Below are 24,392 nucleotides of genomic sequence, written 5' to 3'. Positions count from 1 at the left end.
GTTCCAGGCAATTTCACAATGTCTGAGAGAAGAAGAAAGCGGAATTGGAACGCACTTGTGGGGCGTTGGCCGGAAGGTAAGACCCCACGGCCGTACGGATCCCAATCCGGGCCTTTGCCGGGCCGGACGGAGACCCGTTTCTCTTAGGTACCCAGGGGCGGGCACATTATATAAGGCAGCAATTGCTTACCTCATCCATGGCATCACCCCTCACCGTGCGAAGAGCTCCGGCACTATGCTTTGGTGCCATTTTCTCGTTGACGACACTCAGCCCAGGCACCTTGAAGCGGGCAAACAGGCGCTGACAACGACAGTCCCACATCTAACCCACCACAGTGCCCGCGTCCTGTCACTATCGTCAGTCAAGGTCGACTTCCCATCGCAAAGACTTATTGAGCCCTCGCCATTTCGAAGCTTGGGTTGCCCCTGGATCTCATCCGAAAGAAGGCAAAGTGCCTCGCAGTCAATACTTCATATTCCCGTTCTGACCCTCTCCCGGCAGAACCCTCCGAGACCGCTTCTATCATGACAGACATAATAGCCGACCAGGCGCCACCAGCCCTCGCCGTACCATCGGAAAAGGAGAAGAAGTACGACCGCCAACTAAGACTTTGGGCTGCGAGCGGCCAAGCGGCTTTAGAGTCTGCCAATATCCTGCTTGTGAATTCTGGCACGGGCACTGTTGGTGTTGAGACACTGAAGAATCTCGTACTTCCAGGTATAACCCCGAGAGCTTGCATGGTGGCCCTAAATCAGCCTTGCTATCCTCATATTCATCATCAAAAAACTAATATGCTTAGGTATTGGAAACTTCACGATTGCTGATGATGCCGTCGTGAGCGAGGCTGATCTCGGTGTCAACTTCTTCCTGGACGAGTCCCATCTCGGCAAGTCGAGGGCTCAGAGCTGTACAGAGCTGCTGCTGGAGCTCAATTCTGAGGTTCAGGGTGACTGGTATCCTAAAGGCTCGGTGAGGAAGTTGAATCATGTATTCTGCGCCATGAGACTAAGACAGTGGTAGGAAAACGCGAGCCTCCAGCAGCTTCTGAAAACCCCAGCTCCCTTCACCATCATTCTGTACACACTTCCCATGAAACCCGAAGATCTCACTACACTCGAGGCTTACAGCCTTGAACACAAGACACCATTGATTGCGATACACTCCGCGGGCTTCTACTCTTACTTCAGCACTCGTCTTCCAGGCATTTACCCCATCGTCGACACTCATCCGGACGTCACAGCCATCACGGACTTGCGGCTTGCCACCCCATGGGAAGAGCTAGAGGCCTTTTCCGAGAGCCTGACGAAAGACATTGATAATCTCGAAAACCATGAGCACGGCCACCTGCCCTTCGTCGTCATTCTCTTGCACTACCTGAACGTATGGAAGTCGTCACACGACTCCAAGCCCCCGAGCAACTACAAGGACAAAGTGGAATTCCGCAAAATGGTGGCCGCTGCTACGAGAACAGACAACCCCGAAGGAGGCGAGGAGAACTTTGAGGAGGCTGTGGCTGCCGTGTTGAAGACTATTTCGCCACCATCACTCCCTTCTGCCGTCAAGGAGGTCTTTGAGTACAAGCATACGGACGAGGTGAGTGCCCGCCACATTACCGAGAAAAGCCAAACCACCTGACAACTCTGCAGAAGGAAGCCACCTCTAGCTTCTGGATCATCGCAGGAGCGATCCGCGACTTTTATGAGAAGCACGGCTGTCTACCAGTACCAGGCGGCCTCCCAGACATGAAGGCCCAATCGAGCGTGTACATTGAGCTTCAAAACATCTACAAGGCCAAGGCTCGCAAAGATGCAGCCGAAGTGCTCGAATCGGTCCGTCAGAAGGCCGGTGGCGAGGGTGTCGACGCAGCCGAGGTCGACTTGTTCTGCAAAAATGCGGCATTTATCAAGCTGGTCGTCCCTGTAAGTGGCGGGCCCGAACAGCTGCGCAGCGTAGCAGGTAAGGAATAATCTCCACGAGGATTACCACAGCCGGTGCTCACACATTTCACCTCACAGCGCAGGAGTTTGCCAACGACGAAATGGCCAAGGAAGGCGTGGTGCCACTGTCGCTCCTCCCAATCTATCTCGCCCTCCAGTCCACGTCACACACACCCACGGCATCTTCGGATGAGATTCTCGACAAAATCAAGACGCAGCTTCCAGACTGGAGCGACAACGAGCGGCTCGCGCAGGCGGCGCAAGAGGTAGCCAGGTCTGGCGGTGGAGAGCTGCACAACGTTTCCGCCGTGACTGGCGGCATGGTGGCTCAGGAGACGATCAAAATCATCACGAACCAATACGTACCCATCGAGAACACATGCATATTTGACGGCATTGCAAGCCGGTGCCAAATTCTTCGTCTGTAAGGGGGTTCGGAAATACTTTCCAATCTGGCCGCTCGCGGTTCCCCCCCCCCCCCCCCCCCCCCTGGTTCTTCTTCAGAACGGCCGTCGATGGACCATGGGACCCCACTAGAGCAAGACGTGCGGGGAAGCTGACGATGTTCTGTTCAGCCAGCGTGGTTGGTGTACAGTTGGGAGTGAACTCCTCCTGGGCGGAGAGGTGAGGGGAAGACGATGGCACGCACCGTGACCCTGGGAGAACCCCAAGGCGAATCGTCCGGCACTGAGGTTGCAGATCCCGGAAGAATAGATTATTTTCCAATCTTGGAGAAAAGGTCCAACGGGGTAGCGGTGGCAGGTAGTGGTTCCCAGAGCTGGGAGGCATGGAGATGCTTTCCGGGATGGTAATTTGTTTGCGGGAGGGGTGTGTATGTGTGTGTGGTTGCAACTCTAGCGCCGCAGCAAACTGATTTGCAGTGCCGGGGGTGTAGGACAGGACACCACTTTGACCCTCACTGGACCCTGTCGAACGGGTGTGTGGTTGTCTGGGCGGAGATCACGTCGGACCGCAGTCCCTTACAGCTACCTTAGCTAGGATGTGGATGGATTACAATGCGGCCAGGGGTTATGCGGAACCGCTTTGGACTTTTGGAGCAAGTGGAACATGACGGAGGTTGACGATGGCAAGCTTCAGGAGTCCACCTGCTGTGTCTAATGATATGATTTCAGTCGGCTTCACGATCTCCAAGGACCGTATTCACCGCCAACTGTCAAGTCGTGACAGTACATATGCACATGAAGAGTGACGTATCAGTCTTGCCGTGCTATCAGGTCCCAAGAATGAAAGTACCGGGTTGTGGGACAAAATGTCCCGCGGTGATAGAGGCATCGTCTCATCTTTACAGGTACAGTAGTACAACCTCACAACAAAGAAAATGCATGCCAAGGACTCGGACGATTTCGGAGAGATAAGGATGGCAGCTTCTCAGATCATACCGGTGGGATAGGGGATATAAATGCTTCAACGGCCCCCAAACACTCTTATTTCCCCTGTGTTGTAAAAGAAAAGAATCTGATAAGTGAGGAATGCCGGGTTGAAGATTCTTCCCTGACTCAAACCACGGCATATAACAGCGGAGCCGCCCGGTTATTGTGGTCTTAATGGTCTTATTCATACAGAAACAATGTAACATACTGCGCCACTGAGGGAAAAAAAAACAGCAACAACGACAACAACGACGACAACGACAACGGAGAAAGGTTCAGAATGTAGAAAAAGACCGCAAAGGGTTATCAGATCAGGAAGAAACCGAATTTGAATCCGAATGTCCAGAATTGGATATGCAAAAGCGCGGCTCCGGACGGAACAAGAATCTGATTAGCGACATCTTTGTAAAGCAAGTGGGCGTGGCTTTCGTGATGGTCAGCGGGTACCCAGGTGTTCGGCGAGCTTTCCGAAAGGATGGTCTCCAAGACATTGGAAAAGCAAACTAGCGAAGTGTCTATCTGACAGTTCTTCAATGTATGCCACGATCCGTAAGCAATACGCAAGCCACCGGCAGGAATAGGAGGGTGTAGATGGGTGTGTATGTGTGTCTGGGCTGTGTCAGCAGACAACCCTCAACATCACGATCCCTCTGCAGGTTCATCCGGCTTGCCTAGCAGTTTGAACCGGCGGCGGGCGGTCAAGTCGGATACATGCGGCGAGTTGCCCGAGCAAGTGTCGAAGTGGGCTGCCGCACGATGTGATGCGTGCCTCTGGGGCTGGGCGATGCATCTCGAGACGGGTTGCAAGCTGCATGCCTCCGTCGAGCGGTTATCATGGCGGTCAAGGAAAGAGTCTCTTCAAGATGCACATCCAAGATGGGTTAGGATGCATTGACTGCGCAGAATGTAACCGACTCGAAGACTTCGGACGGCGGCTATGTCGTCTAGATCAAGTGATGGAGCAATAGCGCCGACTTCCTCTGCGACGCATTACTACCTTTGCTGCTGCGATCCCGCAGTGTGGTCATCGAGTCCAAAATCGAGGTATGGAATATCAAGTCAACCCTCCAAAAGATGAAAGGCCGGCAAAGGAAATGTCAAGACTCGTCAGAATGTATGACGTCTGCTCGAAAGCGAAGCACCCCAGATCCCTTTCTTCCTCGCTCATCAAATAGACGAACGGGCCCTGAATTAACCCGAGACCCCTTTCAAGGTGACGGGTAGAGAAAGGCACAGCCGTCCCCGTGCGGGCTGGTCCGTAAACGGGTTCGTTGCCCGTTGAAAAGAGCCGTCACTCGACGGCTTTCCCTGTCTATCGGGCGCAGCCGTCGCGCAGCCGAGCCAGATGCGTCAATAAGATTAAACACGTGTCGATAAAGGTGGCGGGCCGAATTGCTGTGCCGGAGAACATGGTAAGCTGGGCGGCCCCTTTCGGAAGCCAGTTTGAACGACACGTACGAGCCTCAGAATCGCAGGCTCAAGGACGTACTTGCGCCATTTGGCACCATTTCAGAATGTATCCCGCAGGCGCCGTACAGATAGTCGTCAGAGAGCCCCTTGTCATTGTGATGGCTCGCAAATTGGTAATAGTCTGGGGCCGGCCTTGCGGAAGAATCTGGCTGTGTAAATCACGGTTATACTGCCCCGGTCGACTGTCGGCTTGGAGTGTTGCAAGCTTCAGTCAGCGTCGGACACAAGCCGGTACTGGAAGGCGGCTGGGCCATCAACCATGCTCGATGCAAACATACGCACCCCTACCTCCACAACCCGTGACTCAAAGATCCCCGCAGGAGAAGCGCGGCTAGACAGGAGGCGACAAGTCTAGACGGTTCCGATACCCTCTGCTATTGCACAATCCTTAATCTGGGGAACCATACCTCCAGGAACCTTGGAGATCATCCTCTACAGACCATGGCCAAGCTACTGCAGGAGTGCCTGGTGGTTTGTGACTGCGAAAACGATGCTGCCTCATTGATCGATGTGGCCAAAGACCATCTTTTGCGGTGGCTTGTAATGTCCAAACATATCTCAGCCTGTAGTATTACCACTGGCTTAGAGTACCGTGTCGGCACGCTCAAAGGCACATAGCAAGTCAACAAGCCAACATATACCGTGACTAGATAGATTAGCGAAAGACAAGTGTTTCATGTCAAGCTGTCGGGAAGGCCACTGCTCCCTGTAGTGACGCGCGTAGGCGGCATAAGTGGGAGAGATTTGTCTTTCCTCGAATACCCAAGGGTCTGCGGGAGCAGGCACCCGCTCCAGTCCAGTGAAGAAGGGCGCCCAAGAGCAAGGTGCTGTCGGCTGACCGGATCGAGCACGCCACACCTTAGTCAATGTGATTTGGACCTCTAGTCTTGCCCGGTCGATGGAGGAGAGAGGTGACGTTGTGGAGTGTCGAATGCCCAATGAGTGCAGATGCATTGCATGAGGTTGACCGCGAAGTAAAGGTTAACTCTTAACAAGCACACGAGCGGTCATCGCCACAGCCGGGTCTTCAGGGCGGTGCGTCAGCAGATGATAGAGACAGACGTGATGGGAATAATATACGGAAGTCTCTCAGTGAGCCGTCTTTGGGACCGCAAAGACCTAGATGCATTAGTGTGAGTTTTAGCAGTTGGACAGAGCGTCCCTTACTTTAGGCAATTCTGCTCCTTTAACGGATGGCGGGCGGCAGACAGTACGCAAGGGACATGGGAACGGTTCGTCGGGAGAGGTGCCAGGCACAGCTGCTCATCAAGGCGTGTCATTGCGTGGAGGGCTGTCCACCTGACGTGCCTCGCCGTTGTTGATTAGTGAAGGCCCTCCAGGTACAGTCGTCCCGTCCATTCGCGCACGCGAGACTCTGGTACATACCCAGTAATGTTGAAGGCCGGCCGGAATGGAGACCAAGGGAGGAAAGGTCAAGACGGTAGAGGAGGGAACGTGGTTGGAGGAACCAAACTTGCAATGCAAAGGGGTGTGGGGAGGGTAGGAGTGATTATGGAGCTATATGGGATGGGCGGCAGATTCAAGTACTTCAAGAAGCAGAGGAAGAAGTAAAGAAGAAGAATAAGCGCACGCTGGCGTGACATGGGTCACATTGGTTGCGTGACTGAGCCGCCTCGTCCATCTGGCGCTCCTGTAAGAGGGATCCGTAGGTAGGGTTGGTCACTCTGGATCGATGAAGTCAAAGTTGAGGCCCACGATGGGCGGTACATGCCGACGGGACGTGCTTCAAAATAGCCGAAGGCTTTCGGGATCGAAGCCGGGCAGAAACAAGGTCTCCTTGTTGGAGCGGGATGGAAGCAAGGCCACTGGGACTTGGAAGAAGCACCTATACTTGAACGCTGCTATGACTTGAAGATAGCTTCACGACACTTGCCGCGAGATTATTCGCCTTCGGGTCCTCCAATGCTGCTTCCCATGACGAGGTTCAAGATGAAACGATGAGATGGCCTCTCAGAGTCCGACAAACCGTTTATCATTTCCTTCGTTTTCGTTCGGTCAAGAAGATATCATGCTCTAATAGACCGATGAGGGAGGAATGGCAAGCAAGCCGGCCTTAGTGAGCTGCAATGAGCCGGTCCGCCAGTCAGAGAAGACCGGATCGCAGACCGGATCAAGGTGGAGGACATGGGATGGTCAACCACATCGAACTGCTGGCGGGCTACCGCATGAGGCCGAGAAGGTGTCGTCTCGTCTGTCCATGATTTGAGTCAGATGTCAAAGATATTTGGTCCCCTCACAAATTGGAGGCCATCTTCTTTAACAAGGATGCGGGGACAGCTTGGAGAAACAGGGGAGGGGAGGGTGAGGGGCTCTGGAAAGAAGGTGTACGGATACCCTGGATCGACGTGGTACCACCCTGTCTATTTCTTCCACACCTCCTCACTCCTCCACACGCCTCCAGATGAATTAGCCTGGCAACCAGGGTTTGAGAGGAAGCCCATCGTGGCCAGCCGTCAAGATGGAGAGAATGGAGAGAAAAAGAACAGACGATGGGGCCTAAGGGCACACGCTAAAAGACTTGGTGGGTGATGCGCAGACAACGTGCATTTGCAGGATGGATCTTGCTCCACATGTTCAGGACGACCGCGGATATGCGAGGAGACGGAGACGGAAGACCTGAAAGGCTCATCAAGGCTGGACAAAAAGAAAGGAGAGAGAGAGAGAGAGAGAGAGAGAGAGGGTCGGGCAAGACGGGAGTGAGCTTCGGGTTCGGGTAGGGCGGTACGGATAATACTGGTAGAATTTCGTGAGGTGGTTGTCGTCGTCGTTGAAATGAGGTGTAAATGCCTGGTTGAGACGGGGTTACATAGTGCCGGTGTGGCTGATGCTGCATTAGGTAAGCTGGTAGAAACTTGCCTCTTAAGATGCTAAAGGGGAACTGGTTCCTGTCTCTATCACTTCGTCGCACCTGTCGTTTGAGAATTCGAGAACAAAAAAGAAAGTTGGAGTCAACGGTCCGTGCCTCGTGCCTCGAAGGTCCTCACCTTACCTAAGCAGCGCAAATAAAGGCAATAACTTTAGCTTCGCGCGCCAGGGGTTCGGCCCCGCCCGATTGAGATTCCCCACCAGTCAGTGGCTGACGGCTGTCACTGGGCACTTCAACCTAAACACTACTTCACACCCGCATCCCGTCCAACGTGGAAGCCATTGCCACTTGCAATAAGCACCTGACCGTGGATCAAGGCACCAGGAACTATGTCTGAGAACGAATAAGGACCCCAGTAACCGTTCGGATGCCAGATGTGATGTGATGCGATGCGATGCGATGTTGCCTACATGGTGTAAGTTTCTTATTTTTATGCTCACGCCTTGCTCGCGCTTTCCTCTTCCCCAAGGAAGGTACTCCGTACACACCTGGTTGACAGTATGCGTAGTGTACACAAGGTGGTAGGTAGGTAGATACAGAGTAGCAATGTCTAGGGCCCAGAAAGAAAGAGGTACCGAGGGTAAATTGATCACATCGGGTAGGGGACATAATCACGGTTGCGAGCGGTACGTTCCCATCTCCAAAGTTGTCCCGTCTTCCATTCTGACTCTGTGAGTGGTCTGTCCACCCGTGGCCCGGTACCCTACCCCACTTTGACCCGACGTCCCCCCGCCCTCCCATCGCCGGTTTCCCCGCCCCCAGACCACTCACTCACCATTCACCACTCACCTCACTCACTCACTCACTCATTCACATTGATTGCCCTCCAGTGCCAAACTTCGCCTGTTGATTAATTTAACAATTTGCCCATCGGTCCGGACGACAACACCAACCCAATCTTGTCCAGTGTCCACCCATCCCTCCTGCACCTTTTTCGCTCCCATTCTCGCAAATCTCCTCACAACGAGGTTTAGAAGCATTCACGCACTGCAACCTTACCCCAATCCCCATATTTTCGTCCGTACATTAGCCCATCGTGCCGTGTCACCTGAGCTGTGTCGTTGCTGTATCTAGCAAACTTGCATTTTCCCATCCATCCCATCTTTCACCAGCCACAGTATCGCAAACCTGTCATCCCTCCTCCTCCTCATCTTCCTCCACACTCTCCAGATTTTCTGCCCCAATCACAGATCGCCTCGATATCCAAGGGGGTGTGTCTTTTCGCTTCGTCCGCTTCTTCCAACCCTACCATGGACTACCTACCACAAACCACGGAGACAGTACTCACCAACACTGACCTTTATTGTTCTTACACCTCTCCCACTATCTGAACCTCCTGTACCATCGTACCTGTGTGCCTGTGTCGGCCGCCCTCGGTAGTGGCCTTGGCCCTGATCCTCGAGCCCCTGGAGTCCAAGACACCGCCACGAGGGCTTCCCTTCTTCCCGCCTCACTCGAATCTCTGCAAGACCAGGTCCACCACTCAGCGCAATGCCTCGCTCATACAGCGAGTGCTCTTCTGCGAACATGCTTCTCGTCCCTCGTTTTTTGGTCTGATGATATAGTGCCTAGGTATTGTTCCCGTCCCTCCGGGACTTGGCCCTGTCACAGTCCCGTTCACTCTCATTATCCGTACACGCCCCTCCTCCTCCAGGGATTCTGAGAGAGAAAACCCCGGTCATCGTGCCTTGCACTAGGTGCGAGTCTACGGCTCTACGGCTCCACGCTCAACCTCGCAAGTTTGACCACCTCTTCGGCTCGTCGCCTCCAAGGCTCCAACACGCCCATGTTTGTACACCAAACCCACTTCTCTCGGTTCCCCTCGTCCTAGCTCATTCTGCCCTCTGCCTTTCTGTCAAAAAAGAAACAGCCCACCAGCCGCCTCTTCTCTTCACATACCGTGAACATATGCAATCGACATTCTGCAGATGTTACCTCGCTGTGGACCAGAGACTCTTTGAATTTGGATCAAGCCCCCCTCCATTGTGAGCCCCCCCAGTCACTTGCTTGCCCGTCTAGCCTGGTTTGGTTCCGGCCGGCCAACCCTAAGCTCAATTGCCTGTCCATCTTGCTTCACGTAGCCGACATGGCATTGAGGTTCCATCGCCTCTTTTCCCTCTCTTCCATTGCACCTCGAGACCCATGCTCATTTTCCCCACACCCACTGTTGCCGCGCCGGGTCTCTCGAATGGTTGGCCGTACTCAGGAGGGTACTTCATTTTGGCTCAACTCAACAACTCTTCCTTGCATTTTGTATATAATGTCTCCGTCTGCGCCAACCTTGTTGACGAACTGATCTGTGCGTCTGGGTTTCTCGCAAAGACAAAGATAGAGAGATTTGATCTTTTGATCATTTCAACGCCTCTTGACAGAATCAACTGAGGCTCTTACAATCCATCTTAGCTTTACGTCGGCTCGAGCAACTCTTTCTTCTCAGCAAACGCAAACATGGCCCCGTCAATCTCAGTACCCGCTCAGGGTGGAATGTTTCACACCTGTAAGTCTCGAGCAGCCTTTTTGAGCCGTTGTTCTCTTCTCCGACTCACACTATTCAGTCCAGGGCGTGACGCCACGGAAGCAGACGTCAGAGTCGCAGGAAAGCAGCAAATCGACAAGCTCGTCAGGTTCCAAGAGGATCACTACTCCACATGCTTGCGCCGAATGTAAGAGGCGAAAAATGTATGTTCCGCTCGGCCTCTCTTGACCCGATGTCATCTAACCTCTCTGACAGCCGCTGTGATGGCCAGCAACCATGCGGCCAATGTCTCTCAAGCCGGGCGCCCAAACGCTGCTTTTATGACAAGCACAGACAGCGCGTCATCCCTTCGCGCAAGACGCTCGAGGCACTCTCACAGTCTCTCGAGGAATGCCGCTCTGTTCTCAAGCGCCTCTTTCCCCATCAAGACGTACAGTCACTACTTCCATTATCTCGCCACGATCTTCTTGGTCTACTCGAACATCCGGTCCTGGACACGCCAACCGCGCTCCCTTCACCGCCTCTCAACACGTCCCCCCTCTCACAGGAACTAGACTCCCCGGTTTGCTCCGGCTCCGAGCGGGGCTTCTCAAGCCTCGAGCTCATGCCTGGCCGGGATACAGAGTGGGACGAAGAACGCCGCGTGCGCGATCCCATCCCTATTGAGGCCGACGATGTGAACGCTCTTTCGCTCTCCGTGGACCGGCAATCATCATATCTCGGCGCCTCTTCGATCAAAGCCGCACTCATGTGCCTCATGAAGGTTCAGCCGGCACTCCGCAATGCGCTCAGCATGCCGCTCCAGACCGCCGAAGTCGCACACAGCTTCCCATCCATGCAACAGAGAGGCGCCGTGCCTAAGGAGACCCAACGCATCCCGTGGTCATGGAAGGGGCAGACGCTCATTGACGCTTACTTCAAGCGCATTCACGTCTTCGTTCCCATGCTGGACGAGGCCGCTTTCCGAGCCGATTATCTGGAAGGCCAGCGCTTTGATGCCCCCTGGCTAGCACTGCTGAACATGGTCTTTGCCATGGGCAGTATCGTCGCCATGAAGTCGGACGATTACAACCACATCAACTACTATAACAGGGCCATGGAGCATCTGCCCATGGATGCCTTTGGCAGTAGCCATATCGAAATGGTGCAAGCCCTCGCGCTGATTGGAGGCTACTATCTACACTACATCAACAGACCCAACATGGCCAATGCCGTCCTCGGCGCCGCCATAAGAATGGCGAGCGCCCTCGGTCTTCACCGAGAGAGCCTGGCTCAAGGGTCGAGCGACATCGCTGCCGCCGAGACCAGACGCCGCACATGGTGGAGTCTCTTCTGCCTTGACACGTGGGCCACGACAACCATGGGACGACCCTCATTCGGGCGATGGGGTCCTGCCATCAACATCCGGCCCCCAGAGTTTGGAATCAACCAGGGCCGGGACTCTGCGCAGCACGCTGGCATCTTGCCGCTCATCGAAAACATCAAGTTCTGCAAGATTGCCACGCAGATCCAGGACCTGTTGGCTATTTCGCCCCTCCTGCGTGCGGAAGACCGTTGCAACCTCGACAGACAGCTGGTCAACTGGTACAGTAGCCTACCATGGCTCCTGAGGACGACCGACCCCTGCGCCGAGCCGCTGTACATTGCCCGGTGCATCATGAAGTGGCGATACCAGAACTTGCGGATGCTCCTCCACCGACCCGTCCTGCTTAGCCTGGCTAGCAACGGCTCGCTGTCTCACGTGGCGGAGCAGGACGTCGCAGCCATTGAGACGTGCCGCGAGCTCGCGAAGCAGACCATTGAGGACATTGCCCGGGAATGGACTCGCAACCAAATGTCTGGATGGAACGCTGTGTGGTTCCTCTACCAGGCGGCCATGATCCCGCTGGTCAGCACGTTCTGGGAATGGAATAGCCCGCGCGTGGCCGACTGGCACCAGCAGATCGAGACGATCCTCGACTTGCTGGAGGCCATGGAGGATTGGTCATTGGCGGCGAAGCGTAGCCGAGAGGTCGTGTGGCGAATGTACGAAGCCTCGAGACAGCCGTCGATGCGGTCAGAGAGCCCTCTGCAAGGGTTGGCGGGCGAGCAAGGGATGCTGATGGCGGAGGCGGAGCTGCACATGTCACCCATCGGCCTGGAGCCGGAAGGGATGGGCATGATGAGCATGCTCGATCAGCATGGACTATGGGATATGGACGGCATGTATTGGGGCCAGGGTCCTGACCAGGCCGTCGACTTTTCCCCATACAACGTCAACGAGCATATGATGCACATGGACTACGGTATGATGGGCAGCCAGGTAGCCGGCATGGAGGGCGGCTTCTTCGTCCATTGAATGTGTCTGATTGGGTATTTGCTAAGGCTTTGTTTTCTGGCACATATCTTTTCTCTCTTTCTGGTACATACTTGGATCCCTGATGCTAGGATTGGGACACTTGGCGGAGGGCACTATAGCCGAAGCCAGAGATGCTGTACATAAGCTCGCATGTCCAAAAGGGTGAGCAAAACCAGTGCTCGGAGTTTCTGGAACGTACGCCGGTCACATTGACGGGGCAAAAAAGAAAAGGGGGAGAAAAGAGGAGGGTGGCGGGCGCCTGAAAGCATGGAAAACGGGACACGAGGCGGGCAAAGGTTACTGGAAACGCCCCGAAATGACGATGACGATTTTACGTATGACCTGCAATCAAACGAGACCCTAGAAGAATACAGACTGTGACAAGAGAGCCTGAAGCTCAATCTAACCCCGGGCCCGGCCGGCCGTTGGCAACAATGACATCGGCCACGTGTGTTTTGCCATGCGGGTCGCTACTCTGGACTCTGGAGTGCCGGCAAGGCAAGACTGGGCCTCGACGGTCGGTCCTACGATCCTAAGGAGTTCCCTGCGTCCTGCTGCGGCCATGGCAGGCACATGACTATGAAGAGGCCTTGGATGCGAGTGGTGTTCAGGGTCTTACGTACCGCAGAACTATGGAACGTTGTTCAATCTTCCCCGCCGCTTGGAAGCAGGAGTCTGCTCCATATCACGATGTACTCACCAGTATTCAGCAAGATGCAGGTCTGCTGACGAAGAGAAGGAGCTTCATATACCCCTGAACAACACATAGCGCAAGTGTACCTTACCTCGGGTTGCACAACTATGACAGGGCACAAAGGGGAGGGGACCTTTTGTTATTCACTTCAAGCATAACGTCGCGATCGGGAGAGCGGGCGATCATGCCATGGTGTGTCGGCCGGGACGAGGCTGGAGGGGGGAGGTGAGTGGTCGGATCGGAGCAGATGGCTCGTTCAAAGGGGTGCCGTTTTTTCTTAGCGTCATGCTCCCCATTCCCCAAAGAGAAGCTTGGTGTTCAGGAATTTTCAGGTAGAGCTAGGGAAAATTCGAGAGAGGTGAGGTTGATTGAGGTTTCCCATGATCCGAGGTAAGGTAGGTAAACCGGGCTAGGATGGACGCGCAGGGTATCCGAGAGGACCCGAGTTGCGATTGGGCGGGTAAATGTGTTGGTGGAGGTGTCAAGGATGGGCTCTCTGGGTTGTCGGGCCGCAGACAGCAAAGAGCAGAGTTGCAACCCCTCATCGACGCCACGCACCCCACACATCCAGAATCATCTCATGATCCATGTTCTGGTCTTTATGCTTCTGAGTTCTCTGCCATCTGTCTGTCTTCCCCTACCCTTTCACGCCTCACATGTCTCTCTGTCTCTTTTTCTCCTACTTTTCACCGTACCTTGCTGCTTGCTCCTTACGCCACACTACAATTCTACGGTAATTTGGCAGTGAAGACGATCGGCGGAGACCCTAACCGCCCAGCTGCTCTTCCTCTGCCCGGGGAAGACAGGGTAGTGTTGAGCATTTTAACAAGATGCCACGCTACCTCGAGAGCCTTGCCAATGCGAAGAGCCATACATGTACCAAACTGCCTTTACTCCCTCTCTCGTTTGTGTCATTCCAGGACCGGCCGTGTCTCACCTGTAGACCTGCCGTGCAAGAGCGAAGACATGAAAACGTATATCTGCACGATGCCCGAATCACAGGCCTTGTTTGCTAGTAATGTCAGGCACCACAATCCACTGGAGAGAGACCCGTCGAGCTCGATTATGTTTGTATCCAAAGGTTGCTTTCAGTGCAACTGATACTCATCAAGAGTTGACGTAATTACTTGACAAGGGGCCTCTGCAGGTGTGTGGCGTTGAGAAGATGCCCGACGCCCGTCATAACAGGTGCCGAACCCAGGCATTTTGGACTCAACGGCAATTCATCTAGATATCTCTTTAGGTCGTACACAATCGACCTTGACAATTCACTCTGCCCCTAGTTGCCGCGGCCCTCCCATCTGTACTCCCTCTCTGCGATCATGTTTGCGCCTCTATACCCCAGGGTCTAGGTGGTACCCCGGCCAGGTTGCAGTCTTCGCTCGGATTCTAGACTCCCATCACAGGTGCACTATGCCAATTGAGCCGAGAGACTTGATGCTAGGGCGCCAGGACACGATGTGACTCGGCCATCCCACCACGAATAAGGCTTTGCTCATCTCTCGACACCGGCCCTACGTTCCCGATGGCACTGGCGTGCCAATAGCCTCGGTCGACGGGATGCGACTCGGCATACGAGTCATGCCTCCAGCAGGCGATGCGACCACCGGGTCATGCTGTGACCGTTATGCGGAAACACCGAGGCTCAATGGTATCCCCTCGGACCTGTAGAAGTCTTCTTGAAACTTTTTGGGGGCCACTGGGCTGCCGGTAGTTAGACAAAGTAGAAAGCGAAGTGGTTTTCTAGTGACACTGCTTCATGCATGTCTCATCGTCGACGCGTCCACAGCGCGGCGAAAAGTGCCGGCCTCGCTAATCCGGTTAATTATGGGCCTCTCAAACCCGGCCGAGAGACCGAGACGAGACGAACCGCATTGCGGGGATTGGGGCCCGTTGGGATGCGCCCCACTCCGGTGCAGTCGGGTTGAGTCTCCCACCGGCCCCGGCAGCCGACTTTCTGGAAGCTTTCCTCAGCTTCGAAAATCGGATCCCGTCAGGAGCAATGTTCATTAATCAAGGTCTATATGTCAGCTCTTTCATGCACACATCAACAAGATAAAGTGAGTCCGGGCGACTTCAATGGGCCAGGCGTCTCGTGCTCTTTCACCATTTCTGATGAATTATACCCGCTGAGTACTAGATATCACCTGACAATCTTAGGATGAAGCAGGAGCATCTTCAAAAGGCCGTGCTCCACGTACGGGCCTGCGAACAATGAAGTTGGGCAATTGGGGTAGCTACTGACCTACCCAATGTTGGTAGGCACCTTCCTCAGCTTGAGATTTTATGAGGGCGGAACTCACGTACCTTAAGGTACCTTATCAGTCCAAGGTACGCATACGGAAAACCCCTGGCAATTGCAATATCCTAAGAGAACTTCGGATGAGGAAAGTACACTTAGGAAGCTACCTCCAATGTACGTGAACTTCTCTGCTCGCAACAATGGCAACCGTTTTTCTCTCCCATGCTCCTGAGATACCGATGCTTTTTACGTCCGGGGAGTCCCTTCTTGAGAGAGATTCAAAGTTCAACTGATTATCAATCTACTGGCGATTTGAGAGCGGATTACGACCGTATCTACTCGGGGTGAAATCATCGTCTCCGCAACAACCGCTCGATAGATCACGGCATCGAACAACCGGACCAGAATCTAGCTTCTGGAAACATCGCATTTCCTACAAGCCACCGTAAAACCTCTAGGATCAACATTTACGATGGAACATACTCTCAAATGCAACGTTCTAAAGTGTCGAAAAGAGCTCAGTGACCAGGCCCTGGTTACCACGTGCAGGTGAGGAAGATGTCCTCCGCATGATCAAGCAGCTGCGAGCTGACTGAGCCTGTGTAGCCACATATTCTGCGTAGAGTGCTCCAAGCGCCATGGCTTGACAGGCCAAGCTGCGGATCGCCGCAAGTCGTGCCCGGCTTGCGAGTGCCAGCTCAACAATCCAGACGATGCCGTGGTGACCAACTTGAATCTGACCGAGGACTACAAGACGAGCGTTCTCAGCGGTCTGAGCCCCAACATCATCATGGAGTGCGCAGGAAGGGCCCTGAGCTTTTGGGCCTACCAGACGACCCAAGAAGTGTGAGCTGGCTCCCATCCAAATTCCCTCTGATAATGGCCACTTACCTAGCACAGCATATACCAGCGCTACCTGGAAAAGAAACTGACGGAGAAGCTCAAAACTCTGAATGTCAAGTTCGAAAAGACAGTTGGCGATGCGAATGCCGACATTTCGGGTCTCCAGGAAAAGAACCGAGGTACGAAACGACGGCATGGCCCCTCTCCGAGGCCACATACAAGCTTGCTAACATCAAATAGCTCTTTCAGATGACTACGACGACATGCGACGGAAACACGAAGAGCTTGCGCGTTCCTACCAAGACAAGTGCCGCAAGCTCACACGCGTCCAGGAGCTCTACGATAAAGTCAAAAGGAAAGCCGAGTTGGGGCAGATGGAGGCTGCCGCTTCGGATGCAGTTGACTCCAATCTCCAATATGGCACACAATTACCAGCCTTTGAGTTCCCCGAGCCCGCGGCGAGGCAGAATATCTACGAAAAGCAGTCGGATTCTTTTTACAACAATGCGCACTCGTACGTTGGGCCGGAAAGGGGATTTCGACGAGTGCTTGCCGGCGGAGGAGGCTCTGGGCCGTTACGGGAAGATAGAGCTTGGTCAAAACTAGGACCTGTGCAAGGTTTGTCTGATACTGTTCTCATGCGACGCAACTGCATGCTAACACAATATTTAGGTGGCACCATCAGCACGCCACGAGGTACACCCCGAGGACATGGCAGTGGCAGCCATGGGAGGTTTGGGTTATCGACTGCGCCCGGGCTGGGTACGGGAACGGGAACACCCATGCCTCGCGGTCCTTCGGGGAATCTCCCACTTGCAAGGCATCCGGCTACGTCACGTGGACGAGGCCTAGGAGTTGGTCTCTCTTCCGGAATTCGAACTGGTCATATCAGTCACGGTAGTTATGGCTCTACGGGACGCAACGAAGCCGAACTCTACTCTCATGGTATTTCCTACTGTCTTGGCCACTAGAACATGGAGACTAACACTTCGGGACTGCAGTCAAACGTCCAGGCCTCGCCCCCGCAGGGGTGAGCCATTTGGCGGACCCGTAACATGGGCCATGACTGTCCACCTCGAGAACATATGCCTTTGTTGACCAGGCGCGTGTTTGGAGAGAACAATGGATGGAGAAGATGCAAAAAGGACTTGGACGACGGACGGCCCACATAATCGTTTTTGACACCAAAAGTTTTGTTCAGGAGTTTAAAACGAGGTCGGTACCTTGTTCGAGGATGGGCCACGAGTTGTGGCAGAGGGAACAACGACCTTTGGGTACGAAGACGTGACTTATATCAGGGGGCACAACGGTATCGGTCTTGCGTTTTGCAGTGCCTTGTTAGTTAATATACGCACATCAGTCTTGTCTTGAGTCGAGTTGATTTGGCGAGCCTGCCAGCAAAAGAGTCGATACGCTGTCATGCCACGATTCGGCCGAACGAGGTCTATCCAGAGATCCAGTCCCACGTCGTCGCTGTCGCGTGTGGGTGACCAGCGTTACATCAGAACTGGCCAAGAGACTCCCAGGACTATGCTGAAGAAACGGAAGAAGCTGCAGAAATCCAACAGACCTCGCGCCAAGAGCGGCGGAAACGGCAAAATGTTAGGCGGCGAATGGCTACAAGCAGCAGCGCAGCGGTCGGTGCAGTGGTGGCGACAGTGCAGAGGAAGACACAGCCTGCAAGAACGAAGACAGAAGCCTCGACTAGTAGTTTCGTCACCAATGCATATCGGCAGCAGTCAGACAGCGTTGGTGTATAGCGCATTGCCTGTTCTCCCGGAGCTGGGATCCGGGCCTCAGGATACGCGCAAGCTGGGATTACAATGGGAGGCGTTGGGGAGTCATCCCATCTGGAGGACGGGTGAAAGCGAGGAGCGATGACAGTGTGTGTGAATGGGAGCGACGGATGATGCGCGGCGGGAGGGCGGATGCCATTCGCTGCAGCCCCGGACGATGGCGTATGACGTTGGTGCTCAACATCGGCGCTCGGTGGTTTCAGATATCAAAGCGGGCGGGAACAAGGACAAATGCAAGGAGAGTTGGTGATGCCGGTAGAGAGCAGACGGGATGTTGAGACGAAAGAAAGGCTATACAATGGGAGGTTAAGAACAACGTGATATCATGGGGGTGGGGGTGGGTCGACGAGTTGCACCTTGTTTGCAAGCTGCGATATTAAATTGACCTGGACTTGAGAGCCTCATTCGAACCCAAAGTAGGGATATTCTGTTCAATATCTTGCCTGTGGCACGAAAGTATATCGTCCAAGGGCAGAGTTAAGAGCCAATAAACCAAACCCTTTGAAGTCTATGAAGAATAAGAAAGAAAAGCGAATAACAGGAGGGGAAAAGTCTCGACTTGATACACTGGCGGCGGTTTAAAGACAAGATGCGGCTTGCGCAACCGTACATACATCTCACGGTCTCACCATGTGGTTCATTAGATTGTGCACCGATTCCAAGATCGGAAAAGAAAGGGAAGAGAATAAGGAATTGGACCAAGGTTGCGATTGCAGACGGGGCAATCCTCGTCGTAACCGTGGGCCGGTTACTTTATTAGTAGTAGCGTGACGGCACAGTTGGCTTGCCTGCATGCCTCAGCACTGTTTTGGAGCACTGTGCCCTGCATCTGCATAACTCCACTAACAGGACGGGAACGAGAGACTCATGGCGGGGGATAAATATATCCCAAGCAGGTGGACATGTGATGAGGTAAGCCCACCCATACAGTGAGACGTTCGGAACCGTGGGAACGACGACGGTTGCAGAGAAGCTTCCCAAATTCCGCAACCAAGGTTACGGAGAAGAAGTACTTCGTAGCAAGGCGAGCACAGTGTGCTCCGCAGTCGCGCCGTGGGCATTCCCGTCTGGCCAATCTGACACGCCAAGTCAGGGGTCCAACCAAGTTCTGCAGTTGGACGACAGGGGTGTCTGCCAGCGGGGTCCACCAGCCCAGTGAGCAATCCGAAGAATTCTCACGGTGCACGGGCCAGAGGGAGGCGACGATTGCGAGTAAGGGACCACGGCACGCCCGACACTTCCACCCATTCGCCCTGTGGACGCAACTCAGTCAGTACCGTACCTTACCTTACACTGAGGTGCACAGTGGCGCTGGATTATTGCTGGGTGTGGTCTGAGGCTTCTTTTCCTTCCATTAATTGATGCACGCGCCAGCGCGGTCCTGTTTAGTCGAGGGAGAGGGAAGTGAGGGTCCTGAGGGATAAAGTCGGGTTGATGATCCGTATCAGCAAGGAACTTCTAGCGTATTTGTAGGCGATAATCAAGGGAGGACACGCAAGATAAGGTACCCTGGCACCCGTGGATACAGCGCAAGTATCCGTACCTACCACATCGAGATGCAGTAACCCCGAGAGCATTTCCGTCCAACCTTCCATAGGTGCTGCCCTGTCGCGACTCACACTGCGTAGTAAGTGAGGAGGTACTGTGTAGTCCTGGGCGACTATATCCGGCAGTCGAGAGGGAAAAAAAGATAAAGGCACGTTCCCCCGAGGGCACCAATCATGGCCAACAATCAGACGGTTACGCACTCCCTCGTTTGAAGTCAAGACCGGCGCAGACACACCACAGATCTTGCCATCTTTTACTCCCGTCACCTCACCTTTAGCACAAAAGCCCCAAAAGGTACGAAAAGGTCGGACCAAACACACCACACAGCCTGCAGACACTGAGGCACCTTGGCTAAGCCTCCAAGGCAGGTACTTAAGCAAGTGCCCGACACAGTGTGGAGACCTGCATTAGCCCTCGACTCCCATTGGTTATTCAGTTTTTCCACGCCGATAAGACATGAGATAACAAGCCGACCTACAGTGCGTGGGGTGCGTAATCTCTGGCTGAATGCAACCCTGTCCCGTCATTCTGCCACCCTGTCACCTCAGTAATCCCATTCCCAGAGGGACACCAGAGACTTAGGTACCTCAGCACCGTAGACAGGTAAGGTAGGTACCGAGTATACCAAGGCGTGCCAGCCTAGGCCCCAACACGAACCACACCCCCCTGCTCTGTCGTCCGTCTCCCGTCGTCGTCCCCGTTTGCTCTGTGTCTGTTCACCCACTCACCAACCGCGAGTGCGTCTGCGTCCCGCCCTCTGCGTCTGTGTCTCCATCAGCTCCCTCCACCCCCGAGTCCTAGAACCACGTCTCCAGACTTCTTTTACTTCCCCCGTCCCTTTCGCAAGCCTTGGCCGATTATTCCCCTGACGCCGGTAATCAATCGAGCAATCAATTGCCAACCTTCGTTCCCCAATCTCTCCTGTCCAATCTCCAGGATGACCGACGCTCGCTTGAATCAATCTTAGACGACAAACCTCTTTTGAAATCAATTTCTGCCGCTACGCCCTACACTTGCGACTACCCATTTTTTTTTTTTTTTTCCTTTTCAATTTACGGATTACTGTTGCCAACGCCCATCCTCGTCCATGCGAACTCTGCCCATCTCGCCGCGACCCACGACGAATCTCGACTGCGACTAGCCTTATCGTAGCCGTTTCCGAAATTCCTCAACCGTAACCCCCGAGGGAGCAGATCTCGAAAAGACAACAGCCGACTCAAATCGATCAAACGAACGAGTCTCGAGGCGCTGTGCCACCACGCTTACTCGAACTCGATAACAAATCCCCCATCATCGGCCCCCCTTCGCCCATGCTATAATCCCGCCGGGCCTTCTCCCATCCAGAACCGACCTACAACAAACCTGCAACAAAAACCCGCAGTTTGACTGCGTCAGCTGCTCCTCATGGGGAAAAAATGTACGTCCATGGAATACGTCGCGTTTGGAATTATACTATGCACCCAGCTGACTCAAGTGCTCACTAAACAGGGCGATATGGAATCATCTTTGACGCTGGTTCCTCAGGAACACGTCTGTACGTTTACAAGTGGAAGGATCATGCCAAAGCCATAAAGCACGCCACCGTGGAAGAGCTCCATAGTCTGCCCAAGATCAAGCTGCAGACGAGCGAAAAGATTCGCCCCGGCGTGTCCTCCTTCGCCGAGAAGCCTGAAGAAATCGGCCATGGACATTTGGAATCCCTCATCAAGTTGGCCCTCAAGGAGGTTCCCGACAAAAAGGTTGCCGATACGCCCGTCTACCTCATGGCCACGGCTGGCATGCGTCTCCTTCCCGACCACCAACAAAAGGCTCTCCTCCGCAACATGTGCTCCTACCTACAGCAAAATACGAAATTCTCGCTTCCCGACTGCAACACCAACATCCAGGTCATTTCTGGTGAGACAGAAGGCCTGTACGGCTGGCTCGCCACGAACTACCTGCTTGGCGGTTTCGACCACCCCGACAAGCATACGCACGGCAAAGGCCACCACACGTACGGGTTTCTGGACATGGGAGGTGCCTCGGCGCAGATTGCATTCGCACCGAACAGCACAGAAGCCGAGAGACACGCCGAGGACCTCAAGCTTGTCCGCCTGCGGACCCTGGACGGCAGCACCATCGAGCACAGGGTCTTCACTGCTACCTGGCTCGGCTACGGTGCAAATCAGGCCCGCGAGCGTTATATCGACAAGCTCAAGGAACAGTACGGCAAGCCCAACGACCTCGAGCTCCCGGACCCATGTCTTCCTGCCGGCTTGAGAACAAGCGTAAAAGGCGACCCTGTGGAGGCCGAGTCTGTCGGCAAGGAACTATCTCTGCTCGGCACCGGTCGATTCGACGAATGTCTGCGCCAAACAGAGCCTCTTCTCGGAAAGGATACCCCGTGCACAGACGAGCCTTGCCTTCTCAACGGTCAACACGTACCCAACATTGATTTCGACGTAAATCACTTTGTAGGTGTCTCGGAGTTCTGGCACACGACCCACGGAGTGTTTGGAAAGGGTCACAAGACGGCATATGACTTGGCAACGTACCAGAAGAATGTGGTGGATTTTTGCACGCAGAACTGGGTGGATATAGAGTCCAGCATCGATGCGAGAAAGAAGTCCTCGGCCCAGAAGGCAAAGAACGCCCAAGAAGCCTGCTTCAAGGCGTCCTGGCTCATCAATGTTCTTTACGAAGGAATCGGCATTCCGCGACCAGGACTCGAACACACGCCGCAACCCGGTCTGAACGTTACGAAAGGAACTCTAGAGGAAGCCAAGGAAAAGGGTTTCGTCGATCCCTTCCAGCCAGTCAACGAAATTGATGGTGTCGAAGTGAGCTGGACCTTGGGCAAGATGGTGTTGTATGCCGCCGGACAAGTTCCACCAGCAGGAAGTGCCCAGCCGGTTGGCTTTGGAAGCAACATCGCTGGCGCCACCGATTTCGAACCCGCAGGATCCAAATTCTCTCCCATCACGATCGGAGACAACGACGACGATGATGATTGGGATACCGACGAGCTCCTGGACAAGGCAAAAACGAAATCTGGATCTGGCTTCCTGGCGTTCATCCTGGTTTTGGTTGTACTAGCCTTCTTCCTGCGTAAGCGAGACCGCCGAGCACGATGGTTTGGCAAGGTTGCGTCTGCCGTTCGGGGTACGAGGCGCCCGGGCAGCCCTCGCAAGTTCGGGCGTGGCTTCTCATTCACCAACAAGCTTTTCGGACGATCATCGGCGACTTACGAACGGGTCCTCGAAGAGGGCGATGCTGATCAGTTCGAGCTCGGCTCTGTCGACTCTGACGAAAACGAGCACTCCGACAGCAGCGAGGGCTCTAGGGCAGGCCGCTCTTCCGGCCTTGCTACCCCGAAGCTCAATATTGAGCGATTCGACGACGTTCGACCACCCTTTTCCATGGACCGTGGTGGTTTGGCAGTGAGGACAGAGAGCAGAGAGAGGCTGGTACCGAGTTTGGTGAATGCAGGACGTCGCAGTCGCGCTGGTAGTCCGACACGACTGAAGAGTCCGCTGATGAAGCCGTTGGATGAGGATTAAGTAACAGAGATGCCTGCTATACGCAGTGTAAGATTATGCATGCCTGCTAGCGACTGGATGGGGGATTTCTCCTGGTGTTTTTTTATATTCTTCTTGTTCATTCTTACAGAGATGGCGTTTATCAGGCATGATGGATTATGCCCAGCATCAAAGGCCCTCTGGGCTATTCGAATCGGAGGCAGTTAACGGCGTTTCATCACATAGGAAAGTGTTACCGGGCCGCTTTAGACGAGAGATCGCTATTTTGGGAGGCATTGCATGGCATTGAGCTGTCGCAGATTTGTTTGTTCCTTTTCTGCGTTGGTTGTAGTACGACGCCGAATTGCCAGTCCTTTCCAGACCAACTTTTTGAACAGATGACAATGAAAACTAGACCGCGTATGTCTGACGTGTCTTTGAACATGAATACAATTGAGATTGCCTATTCGGGTATCAAATGAAAAAGTGCTATCTACTAGGCAAACAGAGAAAAACATGTGAGCTGAATATGGTAGGTACTCTCAATCTTGCGGCCTTTCGAGGAAGCTTGGATCGGACCGCACGCGGCTTTCAAATTTTTTCCACCACTCTTCAAACGCCTTGAGTGGGACGACTTCTACACCACCGGGGCCGGCCGTGCCGCTGAAGCTTGCGAGGAAGTTGAAGGCGTTTTTGATTATGTTCTGCGCCAGGAGCTGCGTGGACGGCCCCGTTGTGCCGGAGGAGGAGGAGGAGGTCTTGTTGGCGGAGATTTCTTGGATACGGGAGAAGACGGACTCGGCGGGCTCGACCGAGACGCCAATCATGACGCTGCCGGCGTTCGGGTCACTACCATTGTTGGCGTTGCTGTTGCCGGCGTTGAGTTTGAAGGTGGCGCTCTCCTTGCCCGTCCCGATGCCGCCGAGGAACTTGAAGTTGGGGGTCTGGCCCGTGGCTGTCGCGGCGGCGACGTCGGCGGCTGTGGCGAAGTAGATTGCGGCGGCGGTGTCGGGGGGCAGGACGATGCCTGGGAGGAGCATGACTGTGATGTGGGAGAAGGGTCTCGCGGCGGAGATGGAGTAGAGGAAGGAGGTTTCTGAGGGGGCGGAGGTTGGGGTGGTCTGTAGGGGCTGGCCGGCTGGGACGATGCCGAAGAGAGGGCCGGACATGGTGGTGGTGGTGGTGGTTTGGGTTTTCGAGTAGAGTGTGTTAATGGGATGCTCTCAAAGACAGCTTGAGGCCTTCTCAATGCCGTCTCATGGATATCTCGGA

The 24,392-nt window shown here is 54.2% G+C and overlaps 7 protein-coding genes across 7 annotated transcripts; 5 read left to right on the top strand and 2 right to left on the bottom strand.

Moving 5' to 3' along the window:
* Positions 1 to 64: 64 nt before the first annotated feature.
* BDP55DRAFT_747341 (ThiF family protein) lies at positions 65 to 2,366 on the top strand (the record flags this gene model as incomplete). The annotated part of the gene is made up of 5 exons (XM_060580572.1): positions 65 to 718; positions 801 to 970; positions 1,022 to 1,594; positions 1,648 to 1,957; positions 2,017 to 2,366. Exons 1-5 carry the CDS (start codon positions 526 to 528, stop codon positions 2,364 to 2,366), a joined length of 1,596 nt encoding a protein of 531 aa, XP_060427719.1. The 5' UTR covers positions 65 to 525.
* A 4,811-nt stretch (positions 2,367 to 7,177) lies between these two features.
* On the bottom strand, positions 7,178 to 7,699 carry BDP55DRAFT_197406 (uncharacterized protein). Its single transcript, XM_060565921.1, has one exon. The coding sequence runs from the start codon at positions 7,651 to 7,653 to the stop codon at positions 7,330 to 7,332; it is 324 nt and encodes a 107-aa protein (XP_060427718.1). The 5' UTR covers positions 7,654 to 7,699; the 3' UTR covers positions 7,178 to 7,329.
* Positions 7,700 to 10,372: 2,673 nt separating this feature from the next.
* BDP55DRAFT_668982 (fungal-specific transcription factor) lies at positions 10,373 to 12,972 on the top strand. Its single transcript, XM_060575265.1, has one exon. It carries the CDS (start codon positions 10,395 to 10,397, stop codon positions 12,498 to 12,500), a length of 2,106 nt encoding a protein of 701 aa, XP_060427717.1. The 5' UTR covers positions 10,373 to 10,394; the 3' UTR covers positions 12,501 to 12,972.
* Positions 12,973 to 13,608: 636 nt separating this feature from the next.
* Positions 13,609 to 14,295, top strand: BDP55DRAFT_633665 (uncharacterized protein; the record flags this gene model as incomplete). Its single annotated transcript, XM_060572586.1, has 1 exon — positions 13,609 to 14,295. One exon carries the CDS (start codon positions 13,609 to 13,611, stop codon positions 14,293 to 14,295), a length of 687 nt encoding a protein of 228 aa, XP_060427716.1.
* Positions 14,296 to 15,908: 1,613 nt separating this feature from the next.
* BDP55DRAFT_730206 (uncharacterized protein) lies at positions 15,909 to 17,131 on the top strand (the record flags this gene model as incomplete). The annotated part of the gene is made up of 5 exons (XM_060579664.1): positions 15,909 to 15,985; positions 16,043 to 16,282; positions 16,337 to 16,458; positions 16,520 to 16,890; positions 16,952 to 17,131. 5 exons carry the CDS (start codon positions 15,909 to 15,911, stop codon positions 17,129 to 17,131), a joined length of 990 nt encoding a protein of 329 aa, XP_060427715.1.
* A 3,400-nt stretch (positions 17,132 to 20,531) lies between these two features.
* On the top strand, positions 20,532 to 23,412 carry BDP55DRAFT_197164 (GDA1/CD39 family protein). Its single transcript, XM_060565920.1, has 2 exons — positions 20,532 to 21,040; positions 21,112 to 23,412. Exons 1-2 carry the CDS (start codon positions 21,028 to 21,030, stop codon positions 23,160 to 23,162), a joined length of 2,064 nt encoding a protein of 687 aa, XP_060427714.1. The 5' UTR covers positions 20,532 to 21,027; the 3' UTR covers positions 23,163 to 23,412.
* A 250-nt stretch (positions 23,413 to 23,662) lies between these two features.
* On the bottom strand, positions 23,663 to 24,289 carry BDP55DRAFT_730204 (uncharacterized protein; the record flags this gene model as incomplete). Its single annotated transcript, XM_060579663.1, has 1 exon — positions 23,663 to 24,289. The coding sequence occupies one exon, from the start codon at positions 24,287 to 24,289 to the stop codon at positions 23,663 to 23,665; it is 627 nt and encodes a 208-aa protein (XP_060427713.1).
* Positions 24,290 to 24,392: the final 103 nt, after the last annotated feature.

This window comes from Colletotrichum godetiae, assembly GCF_030913485.1.
Source record: "Colletotrichum godetiae strain CBS 193.32 chromosome Unknown BDP55scaffold_29, whole genome shotgun sequence".
Taxonomy (NCBI): domain Eukaryota; kingdom Fungi; phylum Ascomycota; class Sordariomycetes; order Glomerellales; family Glomerellaceae; genus Colletotrichum; species Colletotrichum godetiae.
Note: the sequence above shows the minus strand (reverse complement) of the source record. Positions and strands in the feature narration are given on the sequence as shown.